Source organism: Mustela nivalis (assembly GCF_964662115.1).
Source record: "Mustela nivalis genome assembly, chromosome: 6".
Classification (NCBI taxonomy): domain Eukaryota; kingdom Metazoa; phylum Chordata; class Mammalia; order Carnivora; family Mustelidae; genus Mustela; species Mustela nivalis.
Window position 1 is genome coordinate 48411315 of NC_139025.1, and position 22196 is coordinate 48433510.

General features: G+C 42.0%; 1 protein-coding gene across 1 annotated transcript in view; it reads left to right on the forward strand.

The window, feature by feature from the left end:
* The window catches only part of CDKL1 (cyclin dependent kinase like 1), a 53520-nt gene extending 31797 nt beyond the window's left edge, over positions 1-21723 (forward strand). The window contains exons 4-10 of the mRNA XM_082735179.1: positions 6840-6912; positions 9312-9402; positions 10029-10229; positions 12752-12834; positions 16102-16158; positions 17555-17710; positions 19327-21723. Coding sequence (XP_082591305.1) covers positions 6840-6912; positions 9312-9402; positions 10029-10229; positions 12752-12834; positions 16102-16158; positions 17555-17710; positions 19327-19434 — 769 coding nt within the window. The 3' untranslated portion in view covers positions 19435-21723. The remainder of the gene's footprint in view (positions 1-6839; positions 6913-9311; positions 9403-10028; positions 10230-12751; positions 12835-16101; positions 16159-17554; positions 17711-19326) is intronic.
* Positions 21724-22196: the final 473 nt, after the last annotated feature.

Genomic DNA, 22196 nt, shown 5'->3' on the forward strand with positions numbered 1-22196 from the left:
AGAGAGCACGAGCAGAGGGGAGGGACAGAGGGAGAAACAGACTCCCCACTGAGCAGGGAGCCTAGACACGGGACTCAATCCTAGGACCCCAGGATCATGAGCTGAGCAGAAGGCAGACCTTAATCGACTGAGTCACCCAGGCGCCCTTTACTTATGTTTTTTGTAATATTTCCTCCATGTTCCATTTATCACTGTGGTAATTTTTAATCATTAAAATAATAAAAATCATTCTTGCCAAATCAGACTCAAAGACCTGTCTCTACTTTGAATCTGAAATGGATGCTAATTCATCTCCTTATTACCATATTTGTACCTTCTTGGACTTCTTTGGAAAGCTTTTGAAGAGGATTCAAATTCACGTTGCTCCCACCAAGCAAGTTTGTGCCACAAATATGTATCCTGCTACAGTGACATCAGTATGTATCTGTTGTAATTCCCAGAGCTGGGCTCGTGTTGTTTGTATTTGCCTTCAAAACAAATGTATTACCATTCCTTATCTTCAGCAGAACTTAACATACTTTGTACTTAGTATTTTTTCAACTGTTGGTCTCTCCTTTGTCAAAGTTTGGTAAATGACTAGTTTCCATACTCCTTCCTCATTTTTCTACCCTTCTGTAAGTACAACCAGAAACAATACTTCACTGGTTCTTTTCCAATACTACTGGGTTCACTTCTGACTCTCATGTAGTTGGTGCAAACAACAGCTGGTGGGAAAAGCTGGTTTGAAAACACTGCAAGTTTTCAAATTCTGTCGGTAGAATTCCATAACTTTTATAAAACACTAAAAAATCTGTCTTTTTTAGTTTGCAAGTGATATATTGTTTGTGCCAATAATGTTTTAAGGAACACAGAAACAAAGAAAGAAGTGAAATTCATAGATTGAGAAATTGTTTTCTAATTATTTTTCCTTGCATATCTGTATTTAAATAGATTGTATTCCACATCAGGTAGTTATGTATTTTTTCAAGTGTATTCAGGAATTGTCTCCCAATATAAATATTTCTACTTTTGTATTTTTAAAATGGCTGTGTGGCATTCCATTGTACAAATATACCACAGTTTCTTTCTTTAGTTCCCCACTGATAAATATTTAGATTGTTTCTACTTTTTCTCTATCTCTAACAAGACTAAAATGAACAACCACTTGCATAAATATTTCCATAGGATAAATTCCTAAGAACATAGTATTTCTCTAGGAGCATGGCCAGTTCTTCCTTCCCCATGTTTGTTTTTGTTGTAGCCTTGTGGAGAAATGAAGCTTTGGTGAATGTTGATGGTTTGGCTTCTTGGACTGTCCCAAGTATTAGAAGAGCCGTAGCAGGAAGGATGGTTCAAGTGTTGAGAATGCCAGAAAGAGATCTGTATTCTCTCTTCATCATCTCTACCATCGCCCATGTAGCCGAAGATGTTTTTAAAAATCAGTTTGATCTCTTCATTATCACACAGCAGTTGTTTATGTTTCTCTCGTTTCAATTTTATTATTAGGACATTAGGGTCCTAATTAGGGTCACAGTATACCCTTCCCCCAAAATCTTCGAAGGAAGAGATAGGAGATGGCTTTCTGAGAGTTATTTTGTGAAACCATCAGGGCAGAGGTAACCTTTCAGGCAAAACAACCTCAAAGAGATAAAATGGCTGCCAGGCTTGTCAAATTGGACTGATTGTATATGTTTTATCTAATGTCAAGACCTTCCTAATTTGGGGATGGGTGTAAGTAAGTAAGTAAGTAAGTAAGCTAGCTGAGGCTAATGACAACAACCAACTGCTTACTTTCCCTCGTCCCAAGATTCTTGACTCACCAGACAGCATTCTGATTAGAACTTGCCTTGGTTTATGGAATTGTCTGCAAGGAAAGCATAAGCTGGCACTCAGAATTTGGACACGGAAGCAGACTCCTCCAAAGCTTTTGTTGGTTGAATATCTTCATATTTATCTGAGATGGTATAAGGCAGAGGGCATGGTGATGACAACCCTCAACATGGCTGCTCTTGGGTCAGGCTGTTCCAGTCTGGGTGGGCTGTTTTCAGGGCCCGGAATGCTGTTATCATGTGGCATCCCTCTTCCCCATCCTCCTGGAGATTCCCATCACTTCCCTCCGGTGTGGCAAGTGTCCAGTGTTGTTTCAAGTGATTTTCTTTTATGGTTTCCTTCTTTTTGATTGGGTGTATCCTCCAGGGGCTTCCTCAGAAACTGTGTATGAGACGTTTAAAAAGATAAAGATTTGAGTAGAAGTCCTGTTTGTTTATTTCCAGAAGCTTAGGGAACCCTCTCTTTGTTCACAGAATTCTGAATTATGAGAATCACGGGCCTTACTTTTCTTCCCTTGTTTTGGCACTTGGTAAGCTCCTTCTGTCTGAGAAAAAAAATTGAATTGTCTTGTTGCTGATTTCCTGGGCTTTGGTTTCTCTATTTTCTTGTTCTGGGCCTTTGGTTATTTGGATTCTGGACTCTGAGTGGTTGTCTTGGTTTTTTTTTTTTTTTTTTTTGGTGCGTAAAGAAACAGAAATAATTATCTAATTAATTGTTTAATGAGTTAATTGAGAGATTTTATTTATTTATTTATTTGACAGAGAGAGACTCAGCGAGAGAGGAACACAAGCAGGGGCAGAGGGAGAGGAAGAGGCAGGCTTCCTGCCAGGAAGGGATCATGACCTGAGCCGAAGGCAGATACTTAACGACTGAGCCACCCAGGCGCCCCAAGCAAGTGAAGTTTATTAAGTAAAGATAGAGGAAAAGCTCTCAAGAATGAGAGGGGTCCTCACAGGTTGTGACAAGGTTGCCAACCAGGCCTTTAGGGTTGGTCTTTTATAGAACTTAAATCCTTTCAACATCTCAATGGATAACATATTCAATGGCTTACTTCCTTTTTAGGGGCTGTTATTTTTTGTGGGTCACAGATGATTATCCTAAAGTCCCCCACCTCCCACAAACCTAGGGCAGGGTGGGTCCCAGGTCCTCTTGCTTTTTTATAGTATCTTGTTCTTATTTCATGGATGCAACAGCTTTCTTTTTTTTTTTTCTGAAGATATTGGGGGTGTTTTTGGTCTTGTTTTTGTTTTTTTTTTTTTAACGTTTTCTTCACTCTCTATGGGTTCCCTTTCTTTTAAGTTGCTTTTTTCTGTTTGTTTTGGTCGCTGCCTTTCTCATTTGAGGTTTTTCTTGGGCCTCATATTGTGTCTGGTTGTGTGCCCCTGGTTAAGAGTAGGATGCTATTGGAAGCTCTGGGTTTCACTGTGGGGCTAGCTGGCTGGCTCATTTGCTGGGGAACCCCAACATCAAAATTTTCGTATCTTTCCTCCTAGGCTTCCCCCCAAAAAGTCTTCCAGTATTTTCCTTTGAACGTGAAGTATGGTTTGTCAGAAGCCAGTAGGGAAGAGGGCTGGAGACCCTCAGCATTCAGCAGTTAGTATGTACATAATCATTTAATCCTCTGTTTTTGGAACAGTATCCACAATCTCAGCTGTACCAAATGTCCTTCATTTTATACTCTCCAGAAAACAAAACTTCAGCCTTCTACTAGGTAGGGAGAAGAGTGCTTCCTGTTGGAGTAGAGTAGGGAAGGGATCTAGGGATTTGATGGTTTCCAGAGCAGAGTTTCTCCACTCTTTCCCTCCCACTTCCATAGAATCTTGGCTGCTGGTTTCTGCCCCTTTAAAGGATTCTTTTGGATAAATTGGTTGGTCTCCCATATTCCCCTCTTCAGGCTTAGGTTTTAGCATTCCAGGATGGATTGTCAGTTTGAATTCCAAAATGTGTTGCTATTATCTCTTTTGTTCTCTCAGGCCATGTAACATTTTGTTTTGGGGAAAAAAAAAAAAATCTCTCAGTGCAGTTGCAGTCAGGTTTGGAGAGGGAGTGCAATTAGATAGGTTTGCTCAATCCACCACCTTAATCCAGAAGTCCTTTAAAATACTTTCTTCTGTTGGCTCAGATAATACTTTTTTTCCTGAGTGTCACCCTGCTTTCTTCCCTGCTCAACCTCAGTCTCTGGCTGAATCCCTCTCTGCCTTCTGACCTCTACCTGTTGTGGGCCTCAGGACTTTGACTCTCTTCTTTTGCTGTATTCACTCCTGAAGCGGCTTATCCAGTCCTCTGGCTCCAAACGCCATCCATAGGCTCATGCTTCCCAGCTTGACCTTCCTTATGAATTCAGAACAGCTCACCCAGAATATCCTTTGGATATCCGATAAACAACTCAATATATCCCCTCTTCCCTCCTCAAAACCAGCTCTCCTATCAGTATTCCCCTGCGGAAAGAGCCCCATCATAGACCAGCCACTCAAGCTAAAAACCTTGGTGTCATTCCTTGATTCCTCTGTCTCTTATCTCCAATCTTTCAGAAAATCCTGAAGACTCTCCTTTTAAAATATAGTATAAATTTGGTCACCATATTTGAGATGTTGACTTAAGCAAAGAGGCTTCCTGGAGCATCCTACTGAAGAATGTGCTCCTTCCTGGCCAGCACCCTCTATACATATGTGTATATCCAATTCCAACCCAACACCACCGAACAGATTCTATTTTTCTCCCTTCCCACATTTGTACTCCCTTCTTTGGCAAGGAAAAACTTGGCTCCTATCATCATCCGCTAAAATGGATCTTAGAGATAGAGTCTGAGGCCTTTCAGAGAAGGCTTTTCAGAGAAGGAACGGAGTAGTAAAGAAGTGAGTTGCTAACTCAGGATGACACTAGGGGGTTTTGATGTTTGAGGATTATGTCATAATGTGCTCAGCCTTAGATGAGCATTGCTAATATGCTATTATAATTTATCTTTAAATACTCCTTTTGCATAATTTCTTTTGGGATATGTTTTTAGAGACTAAAGTGTCCTGGGACTGATAACCTTAATTTATAAGTCATTAAATAATCAAAATATATTCCATTTTTTTCTGGACAAAAAGTGGAGCCTGGAGGGAAGCATTTTCCCTAGAATGTCCTCCTCTTAGTTGTATTTTTCTAGGCCTTCTTTCTAAACAGGTGAGTTTTCCTAGCATTGTACCTCTGCAGCATTAGGACGAGGGAGAGAAGTTGGAGAGAGGCAACTCCAAGCCCAGGGACATGGTTCTGGTCCAGAAATGTCCCCTCTCTTCTTCCTGGCAGTGGCCTCATTTCCTCCACATTGGCCCATCCTCTGATCTTCTTGAGAGGATTTCCTGAGCATCTGGTCTGTGACAACAGTGACCCCAGGGCTTCTCCCAGAGCCTAGAAGTGACTTGTTTTGGTCACCTTAACACAACTACTCCAGAGTTTCCCCCCTGGTTTACTTATTAGTTCTAGCTGAGGACCATACCACCATAGTTTAATGTTTGATTCATAAAAACAGTAAGTTCTGTTTGGGTGAGGGGCTCTAAAAATAAATGTGCTCTCTATATAGTCATTTCACTCATTGCCTAATGTATTTTTTAAATGCTCCCAGAAGAGGCAATGGACACTGGGGAGGGTATGTGCTATGGTGACTGCTGTGAATTGGTGACTGCTATGTGCTGTGGTGAGGGCATGTGCTATGATGAGTGCTGTAAGACTGATGATTCATGGACCTGTACCCCTGAAACAAATAATACATTACATGTTAATATTTTTTAAAAAGGTATTTAAAAAAAGAAGAAGAAGGGGTGCCTTTTTCTAATTCACATGAAGGATCTGCTGGGGCTCTTGGTTGCCCTGGTTGTCTAAGCCGAGCATCAGGGAAGAGGTTCCAGGAGCAGCGGGAGCACATTTAGATGCTGTGGTAGAGGACAGGGCAGAAAGACAGGGCCAGTGGATGCAGCTAGCTACCAGAGAGAAGCAACGTGAGGAAAGAACCAAGATGCCTATGTGAGGTTTTTGGGTTTTTTTGTTTTGTTTTTTAAGATTTTATTTATTTATTTCACAGACAGAGATCACAAGTTGGCAGAGAGGCAGGCAGAGAGAGAGAGAGAGGTGGAAGCAGGCTCCCTGCTGAGCAGAGAGCCCAATGCAGGGCTCAATCCCAGGACCCTGGGACCATGACCCGAGCCGAAGGCAGAGGCTTTAACCCACTGAGCCACCCAGGCGCCCCCTCCATGTGAGGTTTTTAATCATTATACACTTCTGTCACACGGTGTGCGAGGTAAACCTCTTCCCTATCAGCAGTAAAATCTTCATCACCTGCAAAAAAATGCTTCCTGGGAATTATGGAGAAACCATGTGCCCATGCGTGAAAAATGAATTCTGGGGGCGCCTGGGTGGCTCAGTGGGTTAAAGCCTCTGCCTTTGGCTCTGGTCATCATCCCAGTGTCCTGGGATCGAGCCCCGCATCGGACTCTCCGCTCAGCAGGAAGCCTGCTTCTCTCTCTCTCTCTCTCTCTCTCTCTGCCTGCCTCTCTGCCTACTTGTGATCTCTGTCAAGTAAATGAATAAAATCTTAAAAAAAAAAAAAAAGAATTCTGTCTCAAGGCATCAGTTTGGGGCAACTTGAAAAATACAAAATAAAAATAAAAAGAGCAACACCTCTTTTGCTGTATATGAACTAACTTTCCATCCACCAAAAGCTCCTTGTGGAAGTGGAGCTCAAGTTAACAGGCAGGTTTCCCGCGGCATTACAGGTGGTGGAGGTAGGTGTCATAAAGACTTTGGGAAACCCCCATGAGTCTTCACGGTCCCTTCCTGTAGAAGGAGATGTTCACCTTGCCCATACCTCACAGTCCCTAGAACCCAGCAGTGTGCTGAGCCCGTGTCCTTCACATTTCATGATGCTCTGTGAGTTAGATGACTGGATGTGTCACTCCTGAAGCCTGTCTTACTTTTTTTTTTCTTTTTTTGAGCTGAATTCCGTGGCTACACTAAAAAATGTGTTTGTGTTGCTTCTTTATTTTTATTAGGGTACCAGAACATCTTGTGAAGAGCATAACTTGGCAGACATTACAAGCTGTAAATTTTTGCCATAAACACGATGTAAGTCTCATGATCATCCTTGAAAAATCCGAAGGCTGCCCTTAAGCCGAGGTAGAGCCTTTGCACAAAGTTTATATCCTACTTTTGCCGATGTGCTTTTTCGCCCAAGTGTTCTGAAGCCTGGTCGGGGTCCGTAGAGGCTAAAAATGCCAACCTAGCCATTCTTTCTTCTTCAGGTTACAGAAAAGATGTGTTTTTGTGATGTTAAGAAAGTAGTTGTAGATTTATGTGGATGAGATACGACTCACATTTAAAGTGGAACCCCATTCGCTTGGAGTCTGCATTGGTCTGGCACCCCAACAGTGCTATCAAGTTGGGGAGCGGAGGGAACCCCAAGGGGCTCATGCCTGTGGAGTCACAATAGGCGGAGTCCCAGGCACCATGCCCAAATTCCAAATGTTGGTGTCTGTGTTGGTGAGATACGATTGCCAAGTCTGGAGCACAGAGGCCCCTACCATGAACACTCTGATGCTCCTGGCCAGAGGCAGGCTGGGTGGGGAGCTGCTGCCCAGGAGGTGAGACACCACAGGTGCTGGGAAGGCGGCTGCTCCCTCCAGAATGACAGTACTCACTCCCTGCCCACAGAGGCCAAACACCCATACTAGACCTTCATTTTGGCCACTGGGGCGACATGCTGCACTATGTCATCTCATCTACTATCTGGGTCAGTTTAGCTGGTGGGAGCTGAAGCCCCTGCCGTGTTCTGTTCTAAGTGATGTTTTCCTGAAGCTGCCTTCCTGGTAGTAGAAAATATGAAAGCAGCCAGCCCTTCTTCCTTTGGAGTCTCCACCTAGCTGAAGGCTACAATCCTCTTCAAAATTCATGGATCCCAGGGAGTGTGGACAACTTATCTTGCTGTTTATAGCAAGTGAGGGTTAGCACTTTCCTGAAAGCAGGTTTTAGGACAGGGGAGCAAGAGAGGAAAGGCCCCAGTGAGGAAAATCGGAGACACTGAAGACAAATACAACACATACCCGAAGTTCCCCAGAGAGTTCCCGAAGCTCTGGTCGGGTGTAGAAACTTGCGAAGAATTCTCAGAACAGAGTAGGAACACATTCTTGCCTACAAGTCCCTCTGACCATCTGTCATCATGATATCCATGGGTGTACCGTTTATAGGAATATGCAAAGCCAAGGGTAGAGGAATGGTGATCTTGGGGCCATTAATTGCTGAGAACCAGACAGATAGTGATAGAATAATTCAGAAAATGTCTCTCCCCCAAATTTTCCAGAATAATAAAAACCCATGGGGAAACACTGACACTGATCTCTCGCTCTGAAAGTCCTTTGGAGGAAGAACCAGGCCAGGCCCAAGAAGAACCTCTATCCTCTCTCCAAAGTGTAGAAAGTCCAGAATACGCCAGGGTTTCAGCTGCAAGCCAAAGAGGGTCTCTCAGAATGCAAGGGGATCCAACATTCTTCTCCAGATAGGAATGGGCTTGGAAGAAGCAAGGATTATTAGGAACCCCGAACGGGATTTTGACCCAAATGTTGTTTTTATGTAATCTTTAATTAGGTTGTTGATTTGTGCTCTGCCAAGAGAATTGTTATTTAATAAGAAAATCATGTGAAGACTCATAAACTCTTCTAACATTAGCCTGTTAAACAGTGTCAGCTGTGGTTTGGAAACCACAGGTGATTTGAGTCTAAATTATGGAGTGGGGGCCACATCCCGTGGGGGTGGATAGAGCTCTAAGAACTCTTGTGTGTGGGACAGAGCTGACATCTAGCGACTTTCCCCAGAGGCTAAGCGCTGCCTCCCCTTGTTTATCTTGTCAGGACGAATGTCAAGAGCTGGAAGGGAGGTCCCTTGGCAGGCTCCTGATTCCCGCCCTTCTCTTCCCTCGCTTATCTCAGCAGACCCAGGGCTTGTCCTGTTTACCAGACGGACTGTGTTCTGTTCTCAGTTAAACAACTGAACTGTGAATTCTGCTTATGCATCAACTCCCAGCTCCAACAGCCCTGATGCAGGCCTCACCCAGAGCTTTTTCATGTTTTCCCTTTGCTCTAGGCTTCCCAGATTAGGTATAGAGCACCCAGTTAAACTTGAATTTCAGATAAAGAGTCATAACTTTTTGGTATAAGTATGTCCCAAAGACTTCATGGGGGGGTATACTTATATTAAAAACTTTATTGTTTATCTGGCTACCCTACTTGTCATTTTTCCTTTCTTCCTTTTTAGTCCTTTTGGGCCCTTTAGGAATTTGGGATAACTCAGGCCATAAGGAGTATGGTACTAGATTTATTTTAGGCTGCTCTTTTGCAGCTTTTTATCCAAAAGGCCAGTTGGAGGTTTTAATGATTTCGCCAGGATTTGCTAAATATTCATGAGTTATATTTATCTCATATATTGTAGTTGCTCCTTGATAATATGTTTTTGTTTTGATTTTTTATGACTAGTGCATACATAGAGATGTGAAGCCAGAAAATATCCTTATCACAAAACATTCAGTGATTAAGCTCTGTGACTTTGGATTTGCTCGACTTTTGAGTGAGTATCAATGTTTCCTTAAGTGATTGTAAAAGACAGAAAGATTCTTTATACGAGAAAGGCTCTAGGTGCTGTGGAAAGCTGATTTTTATATATTTTGGGCTTGAGCTTGCCCTAAGTTACAATTCCGTAATTACTGAAAACATGTAGATACATAAAGTGTTTTAAAAATGTATGCTATATGTAAATTATACCGCAGTAAAGAGGTTATTAAAAAAGTATGTTGTTCTCCTAGTCGCTAACTTTTTTTTTTTTTTTTGCTAAAATAGTACTTCTGAGAAGCAAGATGTACTATTTTAGAAGAGTGGTTTTCAACTTTGACTACAGATTAGAATCATCTGGGGGAACTGTAAGCTATAACTATAAAACTCTACTGATACCTTTTCAGTCTCTTCTAGAGAAGAGTTATTCTTCTGGTCCCATTGGACTGAGATGGGACCCAAGAATTAGTGATTTAACAAATACTAAATTTCAACTGATTTGAACATGCAACCAGTATTGAGAACCATTGATTTAGAAAAGCTACAAGATGGGGCATGAACTTGATTTCTTAGGTCTTCCCTCTCCCAGTTTGAATTCCAGTCTTTCATTGTTGTGTCTGTTTTCCATGTGCCATCACTGGTCAGCTGGCCCAAGTGACTACTACACAGACTACGTGGCCACCAGGTGGTACCGTGCCCCTGAACTCTTGGTGGGGGACACACAGTATGGGCCCCCAGTAGATGTTTGGGCAATTGGCTGTGTCTTTGCGGAGCTGCTGTCAGGGATGCCTCTGTGGCCTGGAAAATCAGATGTGGATCAGCTGTATCTGATCAGGAAGACGTTGGGTAAGTGGTGTTTTTGTCATGTTTTGTGGGAAACTGAATAGTTTTACCTCCATCAGTACAGGACAGAGCCAAGTTCCCAGTCTCATTCAGTGCCTTGTACAGTTACAAAGGAGGGATCCTCTAGAACTTTTGTTTAAATAATTCTGTTAATGGTCCACATTTGAGGACTCCTGGCTGCCTCAGTCTCTAGAACATGTGACTTTTGATCTCAGGGTCATGAGTTTGAGCCCTAGTTGGGCATAGACATTACTTAAAAAAAAAAAAAAGTGTTCACCTTTGTTTTGATAAAAAGAATTAACGATTGTGAGTACATACTAATTGTCCCAAAAGATGCAAGGTTCTCTTTTCCATATAGTTTGAATGAAGTTCAACTCTGAATAAGGACCATAGCAACAATATAAAAGCTTACATTTCTATTAGGGCTTAGCAGTTTACAGAATGCAACTGTGTTCTATTTCATTTGTTATGATATGATATTTCACTCTTTGGAGATCCCTGACTCTAGCCTGCCAGGCTAGATTGGGTCATTCAGATGCTGTAGAAGATTCTAAACCTTCTATGGGTGAGGAAGAAGGGCTGGATCTTCTGGTGTCACTCTTGTCCTCTTTCTCTCTACTCTTGGAGTATGATGGAGGAGGGAGGAGAGGCGGGGAGAAGAGAGCCACCTGGGTGGCTCAGTGGGTTAAGAGTCTTCATTTGGGTCAGGTCATGATCCTGAGGTCCCAGGATTGAGCCCCACATTGGGCTCTCCGCTCTCCACTGAGGAGTCTGCTTTTCCCTCTGACCTTCCCATCCCCCTTCTTTTCTCCCTCCCTTGCCCCTCCCCTTGCCCTTCCTCCTTGACCCCTGCACTTCCCCCTCCCTTGCTCCCCTGCTCTTGCTCTCCCTCTCTCACCTTCTCAGCTGTCTCTCTCAAATAAAAAAAAAAAAACTAAAAACTAAAAAAAAGTCAGGGAGTTTAGCTACTGCTCCCCAGTTTAAAGCAAACTTCCTCCTCTAAACTTCTGTAGCACCTGCCCTCACCCTGTCTCCTCTTGTGCTTTTCTCTTCCCAAAGATACACTCAGCCTCCTGAGGGTGAGGTCATGTCTTAGATTTCACTCTGTCCTCCACCAATGTCTGTACACAGCAGGCAGACCTGTAAGGCACCTTGGAGGGCTTCCAGATTCAATCTGCATTCCTTTGCTGTTTCTCCCACTGATTTTAGGTCACCCTCTTCACATCCCCTGCTTCCAGTGCTCTGATGGAAGACAGTTACTAAGGTACAAGCAATGTACTCATGATGAAGCTCCCTGAGATCTGGGGCAAAAGGCAGGAGAGAGTATATTTGGGCCACTTGTACAAAATGGGGCAAGACAGCAGCTTTTGGATTTGACAGCAAGGTGGTTAAGTTTCAAAACAAATCAGGAAAATTAGGAACTCCAGTCCAGTAACAGCATTTCTGGGGCCCTGGTTGGGAGGCTTTTGTTGTCCACTCTGCTTTGGCAAGGGGCCTGGGTGTGCCCCAGGGGTGCCCTGCTGCATATCTCCTGATAATCTCTGAAAAAATTCCTCTTCACATGTAATATCCCTAGAATTTTACACAAGGGTGATTTTAACTGATTTGTCTGAAATGTGGGCAGAGTGAGCCTCATATAACCCTCTAGAATATAGAAATGTTTCTTTTGTTTCATTGATTCATATTTTAAGAGCTTTCTTTTTCTTTTTCTTTAAGATTTTATTTATTTATTTGACAGACAGAGATCACAAGCAGGCAGAGAGAGGAAGGGAAGCAGGCTCCCTGCTTAGCAGAGAGCCCGATGCGGGGCTTGATCCCAGGACCCTGGGATCCTGACCTGAGCCGAAGGCAGAGGCTTTAACCCACTGAGCCAGGTACCCCTTGTAAGAGCTTTCTAAGCAGTAGATAATATGGGACTTCCAAGTAATTACTATTTGATGAAAGAAGAAAAGGTGGTTCCCATTTGGAAATACATTCCTTCTAGCTAGAAGATCTTCCATGGTTTCCTCCTTCCCTTCCTCCCTTCCTTCCATCCTTCTCTCCTTTCATCCCTCTTCCTTCTTTCTTCTCTTCCTCCTTCCCTCCCTTCTTTCCTCAAATATTTGTTAACAGGCACTATTCTAAGTGCTAAGCCAATACACTTTTATATCGACCCATCATAATTCAATGAATATGATTTTGTTTTGTACTTGTTGCACTTTAGCTGTTTTTTTAAAAAGGCATTATTTTGTTTATGTGTGTGTATGTGCTTCTGAGCTGTTTGGATTCCCTCAGTACATGGTGAGTCCTTGAGGGGTAATGGCCCCGTAGCGTTCAGTATCCACGAATGCCTCCTCTACACCTGACAGAGGGCTTCGTCCCCTCAGATCCCAGGATATGCTGGGGAGGGCTGCCTCAGTGCCTCTCTCCGACTGGAAGAGCAGACTACAGCCTTCACTGCAGAGACACAGCACAATGGAGAGAAACCGTATTTGCTAACTTGCTAACCAGTCTCATTTTACCCGCCTCTTTCTTCTTGTCCAAAGGAGATCTCATTCCTAGGCACCAACAAGTATTTAGCACAAATCAGTACTTCAGTGGGGTGAAAATTCCAGACCCTGAAGATATGGTGAGTGACCTGATTTGGAAAGCGCCGGCAAGTCAGGGCAAAGATTACCAGGGGTGTGAATGGTGAATGATTCTCTTTCCATGGGGAGTTGCAGGCTAACTGGATGTTAGTAGTCACTCACCTGCCTCAGCCCCGGGGCCCATTCTGCACTGGAAAGTGAGTCTCAACGTGAAAAAGAAAAGTGGGGCAAATTGGCAAACAGACCCTAGCCTTCAGTGAGAATTTAGAAGTTGCTGAGAGCAGAGGCTAGCCAGCATGTTGGACAGGAATGCAGAGCTGCCTGTCCTAACTTCGCCTGTTCAGTCATCATTTTCAGCAGCTGAAGCGATAAGTAGCTCACACAGTGAGTTGTCCAGGAAAATCCATCATTGCCCAAGTCCCCTACTCTACCATACTCTTACTGCCCAGAACATGGCGGTGATGAACTTGCTTGGCCATCCTCATTCTGGTATCTGTCCTCTATGGCCAAGGTGGAGAAAACACTCATTTTTTAAAACTAAAAAATTTGTGCATACTCTTAACCTGCTTTCAAGAATTTATTGCAGTGGAACCATGAGATGGGGCATAAATATGTGGCATTCTTTTTTCTTTTTTTAAGATGTTATTTATTTATTTGACAGAAATCACAAGGAGGCAGAGAGAGATAGAGAGAGAGAGAGGAGGAAGCAGGCTCTGGGCTGAGCAGAGAACCCCGAAGCAGGGCTCGATTCCAGGACTATGGGATCATGACCTGAGCCGAAGGCAGAGGTTTTAGCCCACTGAGCCACTCAGGTGCCCCAATTTGTGGCATTCTTTAATAGAAATTATTTCCTTTAGTGTTCCATCAGTAGAGGATTCATTAAATAAGTTATGGTATATTCTTATAATAGAAATATCACAGAGCTAGTAAAAATAGATTTATATGTATTCATCTGAAAATATAAAGCCCACGGTGTATTGCTAAATGAAAAAAAAAAAGGTTATAAGACAGTATATATAATTTGACAAAACTTTAACAAATGTTTAATAAATACACAATGCATGTATACATGTATTTACATATATAAATATAAAATAACATGACAACTTCTGTAAAATTATGCAAAGATTTTTACATCAATGAAATAAATGGTTAGCAAGGACATATACCAAAATATTAAGAGTGGGTATTTCTTCATGGTGATGTGATTTCTTTCTCTCTTTACATTTTTAAATATTTTTTGAATGTCCTCGGATGAGCCTATATTATAATCAAAAAATATTTCAGAGCACAGTTAAGGTTTGTGAAATCATGATTTTCTACTGTCTGAGGAAGGCATTTTCAAAGTGAAACCAAGGCTCTGATTGCTCAGTCTCCAGATGGAAGTTCTGTCAAGTTCCATTTGAGTCCAGCCTCTTGGCTTGTCCCACAGTTGGAGGCTTTCACCGTCCCCACTGCCTCCTGCCCCTGCATCCCTAGGAACAGGAAAAGTGGGTCATGCTGGGAGCATGCTGGGACGGAGAGGCAGGAATGACACCTGGCATATGGGAGGTGACCCAGTTGGCTCCCTCCTGACCTGGACATTCCCAGTTCCACACTAAATGTCACTTAGTGATTTCCTGCTTGCTTGTCCACCAGTGAAGATTCAGAAACAACACAAGCTTTATAAATGTAAAAAGGTTCCCAAAGTTTCCCAGAGGCAGTCCTGCAGGGGATTTCCTGTTGACAGAAACACAGGAAGACGCAACGCGGGGGCTGCCTGCCCTGCTGGAACATCTGTGCCCCAGCCCTGCTGCCGGTCATTCTCCCTGCCTGAGGGAGGCCTTCGGGCTGCCGAAGCCAGCAGGATGGGCCCTCCTATCTCGGCCAGCAGGATGGGCCCTCCTATCTCGGCCACCGGCCAGCCTCATCCCAGGCCTTGCTGCTGAGACAGCAGAGCTCAGTGTCAGAAATGCCCTGTCAGTCCCCAGCAGTGCTTAGATTTAAAATGCAGAAACAACAAGAGAGGGTTGTGTTTTTTTGTTTTTTAAAGATTTCTTATTTATTTATTTGTCAGAGAAAGATGCAGTGAGAGACGGAACACAACCAGGGGGAGTGAGAAAGGGAGAAGGAGGCTCCCCGCCTATCAGGGACCCCGATGCAGACCCATCCCAGGACCCTGAGATCATGACCTGAGCCGAAGGCAGATGCTTAACCCACTGAGCCACCCAGGCGCCCCAACAAGAGAAATAATGAAGCTAAGGGGGGCGAGGGAGACTCCTTTCAAGGTTCTAATATAAATCTGCTGTAAGAATTGGTTCTAATACAAATCTACTGTAAGGATTTTTTTTCCCCAGTGATCTTAAGGAAACTCTGAAACTGAGGCTCTTATCTCTTACCCTTATCAGTGATTAGTAAGTGCACACTGGGAATTCGGTGGTTTGGGGGCTGATTCCCTGTCCAAAAGAACCCTGGGCACAGCACCCAGAGTCGTATTTCGTTAGATGAGCCTGGCCAGTCACTCCAGCCTCAGGCTCACAACTGTCATTTTTTATCCTTGCCCTGCGCTCCAGCAGCCCTCCTTAATTAGCCTCTGTTAGTGGTGTCTCTCTGTGACTGGCCGGTCTGTCCGCCTGACATTTGGCATTCCTCCTGCTTTATAGTGCTAGTTATTCCTGATTGTCTCCAGCATGCGACTGAAGCAAAATAGCCTTATATGGCCAAAGGGAGATTGATGAATGCCTGCCCTGGAGACTCTTTAAACAGTAAGATGAATAGGGAAACAGCAGGCTCTTGTGGGAGGAGAAAACAGTGTTTATTCCAGAAAGACCTAGAGGCATCTGTTCACCTAGGTAGGGGAAAACAAAAATCTATTTTGAAGCTTCCTTTATGTAACTGTCAATAAATGCAAAAACCGGGACCTCTTTTAAATGCCAATATAAATGCCAAAAATTGTTCTGAGGAAAGGCAAGTTACAGAAATTGAGGCCGCAGAAAAGAAACAACACAAGTGCTTCACAAGTGGTTTTTTTTCTCTCATTAATTAATGTTCCCTCATAAGGTGCTACCTGCGTCAGGGCTTTGGGAAGTGAAGGGAGTGGTGAGGAGGAAAACTGGGAAAAGAAGTTTGGAGGTGGAGAGAGAAGGAGCTTGTGAAACTGGCAGCAGGAGGTTGTTTCAGCTGGGAGGTGGGTGAGCAGAGGGTGGAGAAGGGGAGGAAGGTGCCCGGAAGTTGCTTCATTCACTCAGGAGACATTGATCTGAGGTCACCTTATCTTTCAATACCCTCTGTAAATAAAACCCCCTTTTCTTTTCTTCTTTTTAAAACAGGAGTCACTTGAATTAAAATTTCCAAACATCTCTTTTCCTGCCCTGGGGCTCTTAAAGGTAAAATCATGGCGACCAGGAAGCACGCAGTAGCTGGTGTTGGGGGGTGTCTGAATGATTACTGTCACTCCATGAATGGAAAAGCATTCCTTTGAGAGTTCTCCTTTTCCTTTGAGAAGTATAAATACTTTCAATTTTTATTCACATTCAGTTACAAAGAAAACATCTGTAGGTGTTTTTCACTTTAAAGAAACCCAACGTTTTGTACTTGAAGTCTAGTTTACAGAAAATAGAAACTTCAGATGGATAGTACTTGTTTTACAAAAAGATCCTTTTCTTCAAAAAATGTTGGGCTATAGGATCCATTTATTTATTTATTTGCGGGGGGGGGCGGTGGTCAGGGTGGGGGGTGCTGGCAGAAAGCAAAGTTTATTGAGCGATAGCCAAGTGATAGTACAAAGCTCCCAAGGAGAAAGGGGACCCCAGGGGGTTGCCCCGTAAGATCCATTTAAATAGCCAATCCCTAGTATACGTTTTTTGTTTTGTTTTGGTGCAAAAAAGGTGGTTTTATTAAAGCATGGGTGTAGAACCCATGGACACAAAGAGCTGTCAATCCCTACCCCCGCCCAGTATACTTGAAGTAGGTTTTGATTTTAAAACTTTGATTTTTCAGACCTATATAACCCTTATGTAAAATCAGGTACCAAGTAAAAGATTTGCATTACAATCCATTTCAAAGTATTTAATACATTTACTGACGCATTTATAATATAATAAAAAAATTGAGACAGTTCCTTGGGGTATATAATTGTGAGATTTAATCTGTCCAAGTATGAGCCTTCTGGCCTACTTAATGCAAATAGTTAAGAATGATGTAATACAAAGGTATGTATATTATGCCTCTCCTTCCATGCGTGCATATGTGTGCTGTAATGCATAGAGTATTTCTGGAAGAATATACCAGAGAAAAAGGAGAAGCTGAATCTGGAAGGGGGAACGGAAGAACAGAGAGCTGAGGAGACTTGGCTATATTCCATATGAATTTTAATTTTTACCACATGTAGGTCTTATTTTTTAAATAAAAACCTGTAGTTTTACAAAGTATACACAAGGGACCAAACTGGTTAAGTGGATTATTCCAGTTGGATACTGAGGTGAACTCAAAAATCATGTCCTACTCTCTCAGGGCAGAGTGCCAATTGCCTCCACAACAGAACAAGGTGAAGACAAAGATTTTTTGGTTACTATTTCTAGAAACTATTTATTTACTTATTTTGTGGTTATCCATTTAGAAGTAATTGTGGAAGGAACTCAAATCACAATTGGTGTGGTTTTTTTTTTCCCCTAATTTCCCCCCTTCCTGTTCCCAGCCCATGGGTTTGACCTCTCAAGAACAAAAAAATAATAAGTTAACACAGTTTTAAAGTAAGACCAGGGACTTTTTCTGTTCTTGTAGGGCTGCCTCCACATGAATCCTGCCGAGAGATGGACATGTGAACAGCTGTTGCAGCATCCCTATTTTGACAGCATCAGAGAAATGGGCGCTTTGGCCAAAGAGCTTGATGGGCCACTAAGGAAGACCCTGAGACAGAGCCGAAAGCACCTGCCTGGGGTAAACACAGGGTGCTCTTTCACGGAAGCATCTGGGTTGCACTTTCAAAAGATCTCAAGTCTGCCACCTGGTGCAGAGAATCTGTAGCTTAGCTGGAGGTGGCAAGTGCGGCTTGCTGTCCCACACCCTCATTCCAGCACCAGGAGAAGGGACCCACTGTCTCTCAGCCAGGGCACCAGACACATCTGAGTCCGATGGCCCCTTCTCTCTACATCCTGCAGGTGTCCTTGTCCCACAGTTTCTTCCCTGCTGCCATAAAGCGGCCCCTCGGGGACGGGGCTGGGGGATGATGGGTGGGTGTTGTGCATGAGTCCCCCGGAGCCTGCTTTTTGTGCTCTGGAGAATGAAATCCAGTTTATCCCAGGCAGCTCTCTGTCATCATCTTACTTTCGGTATTGACTGACATTCCAGAATGATCCAAAAATGGAACGAGTTTCCCCTCGAATCCTTTAATATTAAGAGTTGGCTAGGGTAGATTTGGTGATTTCGTGCTCTCAGTGATATCAATGGAACAGCTTATTTTATCAGAGAAAAGCATCCCAGCTGCACACAGGGAGCCCGTGAAGAACATGATTGGATGAAGTTAGGCAAAGTAGCCTTATGTTAAGCATCTTGTTATAAGCCAAAAGCTCTAGTAATTTAGAATGGACTATAGCTGGAACCATAACTAAGCTGAGCTGGCTACTCCCAGTCCTTTCTGGATCTGCTTAGGGAGCCCTTAATCTATAAATTATTATGTCCTAGTCTTTCCCTTGGCAGCCTTCGCTGCCCTGTGTGCTGAGTGGCATCTGGGTGGTGTATGTGAGGTTTGGAGGAGAGAAGAGGATGGACAGTCCCTTAGGAGCAGGCACAGCATAAACTGCAGGGTCCTGAGATAGACCAGAGTTACAAAATTAAGAAAGCTTTATTTTATTCTGTCATGTATGACCCAGGTAACAAAACAGGCTGGAATACATGACCCCACAGTTACCACTTAGTTTGTTGTTCCTTTGTGTCCAAAGCAAAGGATCTTGATAGGGATATTTCTACTTGAATTAATAGGGGAACCCACTAATTGATGTATTGCATTTAGGTCTTGAAGGATTCAACTGTTTGAAGTATTAAAAAGTAACCACTTTGCAGATACCTAAGGCCCTGTAGTACAAAATACATATATTTTTTGTATTTTCTCCTTTCGTTTGATATTGACAATAAATTCAAACATTTACTGGGAGCATGAAGGGAGCCATTTTGTCTTTCTAACAAAGGGGTAAGGGGGCAAATCACTTAAGTGCTCCAGATGTCAGCTTTCTTTGCTGTTAAGACAAGCATTGGCTTAAATGATCCCTGAGGTCCCAGCAAGCTCTTACCTCCTATAAATCTATTTTTTCCAATAATGTTTTCATATTCTCTAAATTTTCTTGAATATGCGTATTTTGCTTTTTAATATAAAGTAAATCTTTAAAAAGAAAAAGGGAACACATTTAAGCATTTTTGTTCTCCCTCAGGTCCTAGATTCTGTGCAGAGAAAGTATTTCTGTGCTGAAAAATTGACTGACTTACCTCTTTTGTGATATGTACTCAACAACGAAAAGAATGCACGGCATTGAACCTCACCCTGTGTTTCGTCTTTGCAGTTGCAGGCCCTTCCTCAGCTGACCAGCAGCGGCTTCCTTCCAGCTTTGGATAATAAGAAGTACTACTGGAATAGGAAGAAAATGAACTACCAATTTCCAAACATTTAAGGAGCTTGGAGCTAGATGATGAAAAAGGAGTTAGTCAATGATTTGGAGAAAACGAAACATATACATTTGTTTGAAAACAATCACCATGTCGAAAGGACACCAGGAGAAAACATAAGTCACAAACCGGGGGAGGCCACCTGGCAGAAGAGAAAGGGAACTTCCAGAGGCAGCCTTCCAGGCTTCACGATGGTGACCAGAACAGAAATACTTGTTTGGATTTTCACTTGCATTTTTGTTGTATCTAAGTAGCTGAGCTAATGGACAGAAATATAAACTGTACCTACTATCCCTATCTTTGGCAAAATTAGAAATGTAGGAAGGATTTATGCTTTTATTGTACCATACGCAACAAGTGAGAAGTGGATTACAAAATACCCAGATGTATTTCTTGCAGAGATTTGCCTTGAGTCCTATACCCTGCCTTTTCAGACTGTCTCAACATCATATTTAAGAAGTTTTAGTTCCTGAAATCAAAATGCTTATAATTCTATTTCCTGCTTGCTCTATATTTAGATTTTCATATTTTTAAAACATTTTATACTATTGAAGAGTCTTTCAAAATAATTAAAATCATGGATTATCATAACAGCATTATTTGCTTGCATATTTAATGTAACAAATGTCTACATTTGTAGACATTTGTTACATATACTTTTGTCATTACCTTTAGTAAAGGCTGCACCTTAGTCATTTTTGCAGGCAGGATGGGTTTTTATAACCCCTCCCCAGGTGACCCAGTTCCCTTTACTTACTGGTGTGAAGCCTGGCAGCTGACTAAGGCTTGAATCAAGGGGTAGAACAAGACCTACAGGCTTCTCGGGAAGTGAGCCTATCAGCCTGAAAGTAATTAGTTCTTCATTCTCTCCAGCTCCACCTCAGGCTTGGAGACAGATTTACAGGCAGGACTATCTATAATGATCTGGGCTCTGCAAAAGTTGCTTGTTGAGTTCTTCTTTGGACCATGAAAGACTTTAGGTTGTACACTGATATTGTCCTGGAAATAACCTTTGATATTGTATGTGTGTGTATATATACACATATAAATACATACACATACGTGTGTATGTGTATATATATATATATATATATATATATATATATATATATATATATATATATATATATACTGTGCTAAGAATTGGCAACAACTGTTAAGAAAGTAGTCCAAAACGATTCTGAGTATTCTTAGCTTTGTATCATGATACTTAACATGATGACATGTTATTAGCTTTGACTTGGCCTGCGCCTCCTATTCCAAAAGATTTTTCAACCTTGTCCCCTGAACACAAGGGCAGGATGAAGCTCACGTCTGTTTCTTGTAGCTCACTGCCAGTTTTGGTTGGTGTGCTGCTGCTGCTGTTTCCTCAGTGGTTCCCAGCCATGGTCTTTGAAAATGTATTATACTGTCTCTTCAAAACCTTCTCCTCTTATTAGTTTACTGCTCTAGTAACTTCCTTCATGACAGCATTTGTCTTTATTCACTTACTGCTAAGTAACTCACCAAATTCAGGCATCTGTTCAATAATTTTGGCTACTTCAGCCAGTTTAATGATATCCTAAGACTCCCTGATGTGTGTAGCTTCTTGCAAAGAGCTGACCCTGGGTTAAATACCAGTCGCAGCAGTATCTAATTCTTCTTATTTGGCTTTGATTCAAATGACAAGGAAGAACATCCCACTTCTGTTTACATTTTGTTTTCCTTTTTAACCCAAAACAATGCATTTGACGAGGCAGATGACTGTAACTGCCTAATTCATTCCGTAGTTTTATAGAAAACCATTCAGAATATAAAAGTAGTTCTGGACTAAATTGCGGTGAATCAGTTGCCTCACCACACAATAATCAAATCCGAGATGGAAGCATTCATTTTTTCTAATGAGTTCTATTAAATATGTACCAATGCTTAATTTAACCACATCTGTAATCCTTCGTCCAGCACGGAATCACCACTGTTTCACATGATACTGTTCTATAGCTTAGTCTTTTTTTTTTTAATTTACTGTGTTCTGATTTTATAATTGACAGTGAAAATTTTATTTATAAATAGTATATCATTTATGGCATGTGCTATTTACATAAGCTGGCTTCTAAACACAACAAAAATTCATTTTTTTCCCAAATGCTGCATCATACACTGTTTATTTTAAAACTATTTCTAGTCAAGGTTATAGTTAAGAGTATAATGTTCAAACCAAACATACAGAAATCTACAAACAAGTTGGCATATCATTAATAGTAATAGAACCAGGGCCATTTCAGGGTAAAAATAAAGATCTGTTTTTATCAATATCTGATATTGTCACTACTTTCTAGATATAAACTGAATTTTGCACTTCTACTTCTTTTTGATGTCCCTTGAACTCATAGGAAGAGGTAACCAACATGTATGGGGGAATAAAAATTAGTTTCTAATTGACATGTTAAAATTTCCTATTTAAAGCAATCTTTTAGTTTAAGCAAAAAAGAAGTATAACCGGGCTGGTCTTCATGATCATTTCCTCTGTTCTACTGTAGTTGGCAAAACTATTTGAATTCAGCCAAGTATTTATGTCTAGTTTTAATAAAACCCTAGACTAAGATTACAAAATAGACAAATTAGCCAAAGAAAGGTGTATGTTATAAAGAACACAGGAATGTAGGATCATGGAAATGCATGCAAATCCTGGGAAGCGATACAAATGCCTCAACAACCACCGAATGCCTTTCATCATTGACTCCACCAACGAATCTGAAATTTAGCTTTTAGTTTATCATAATTGTAC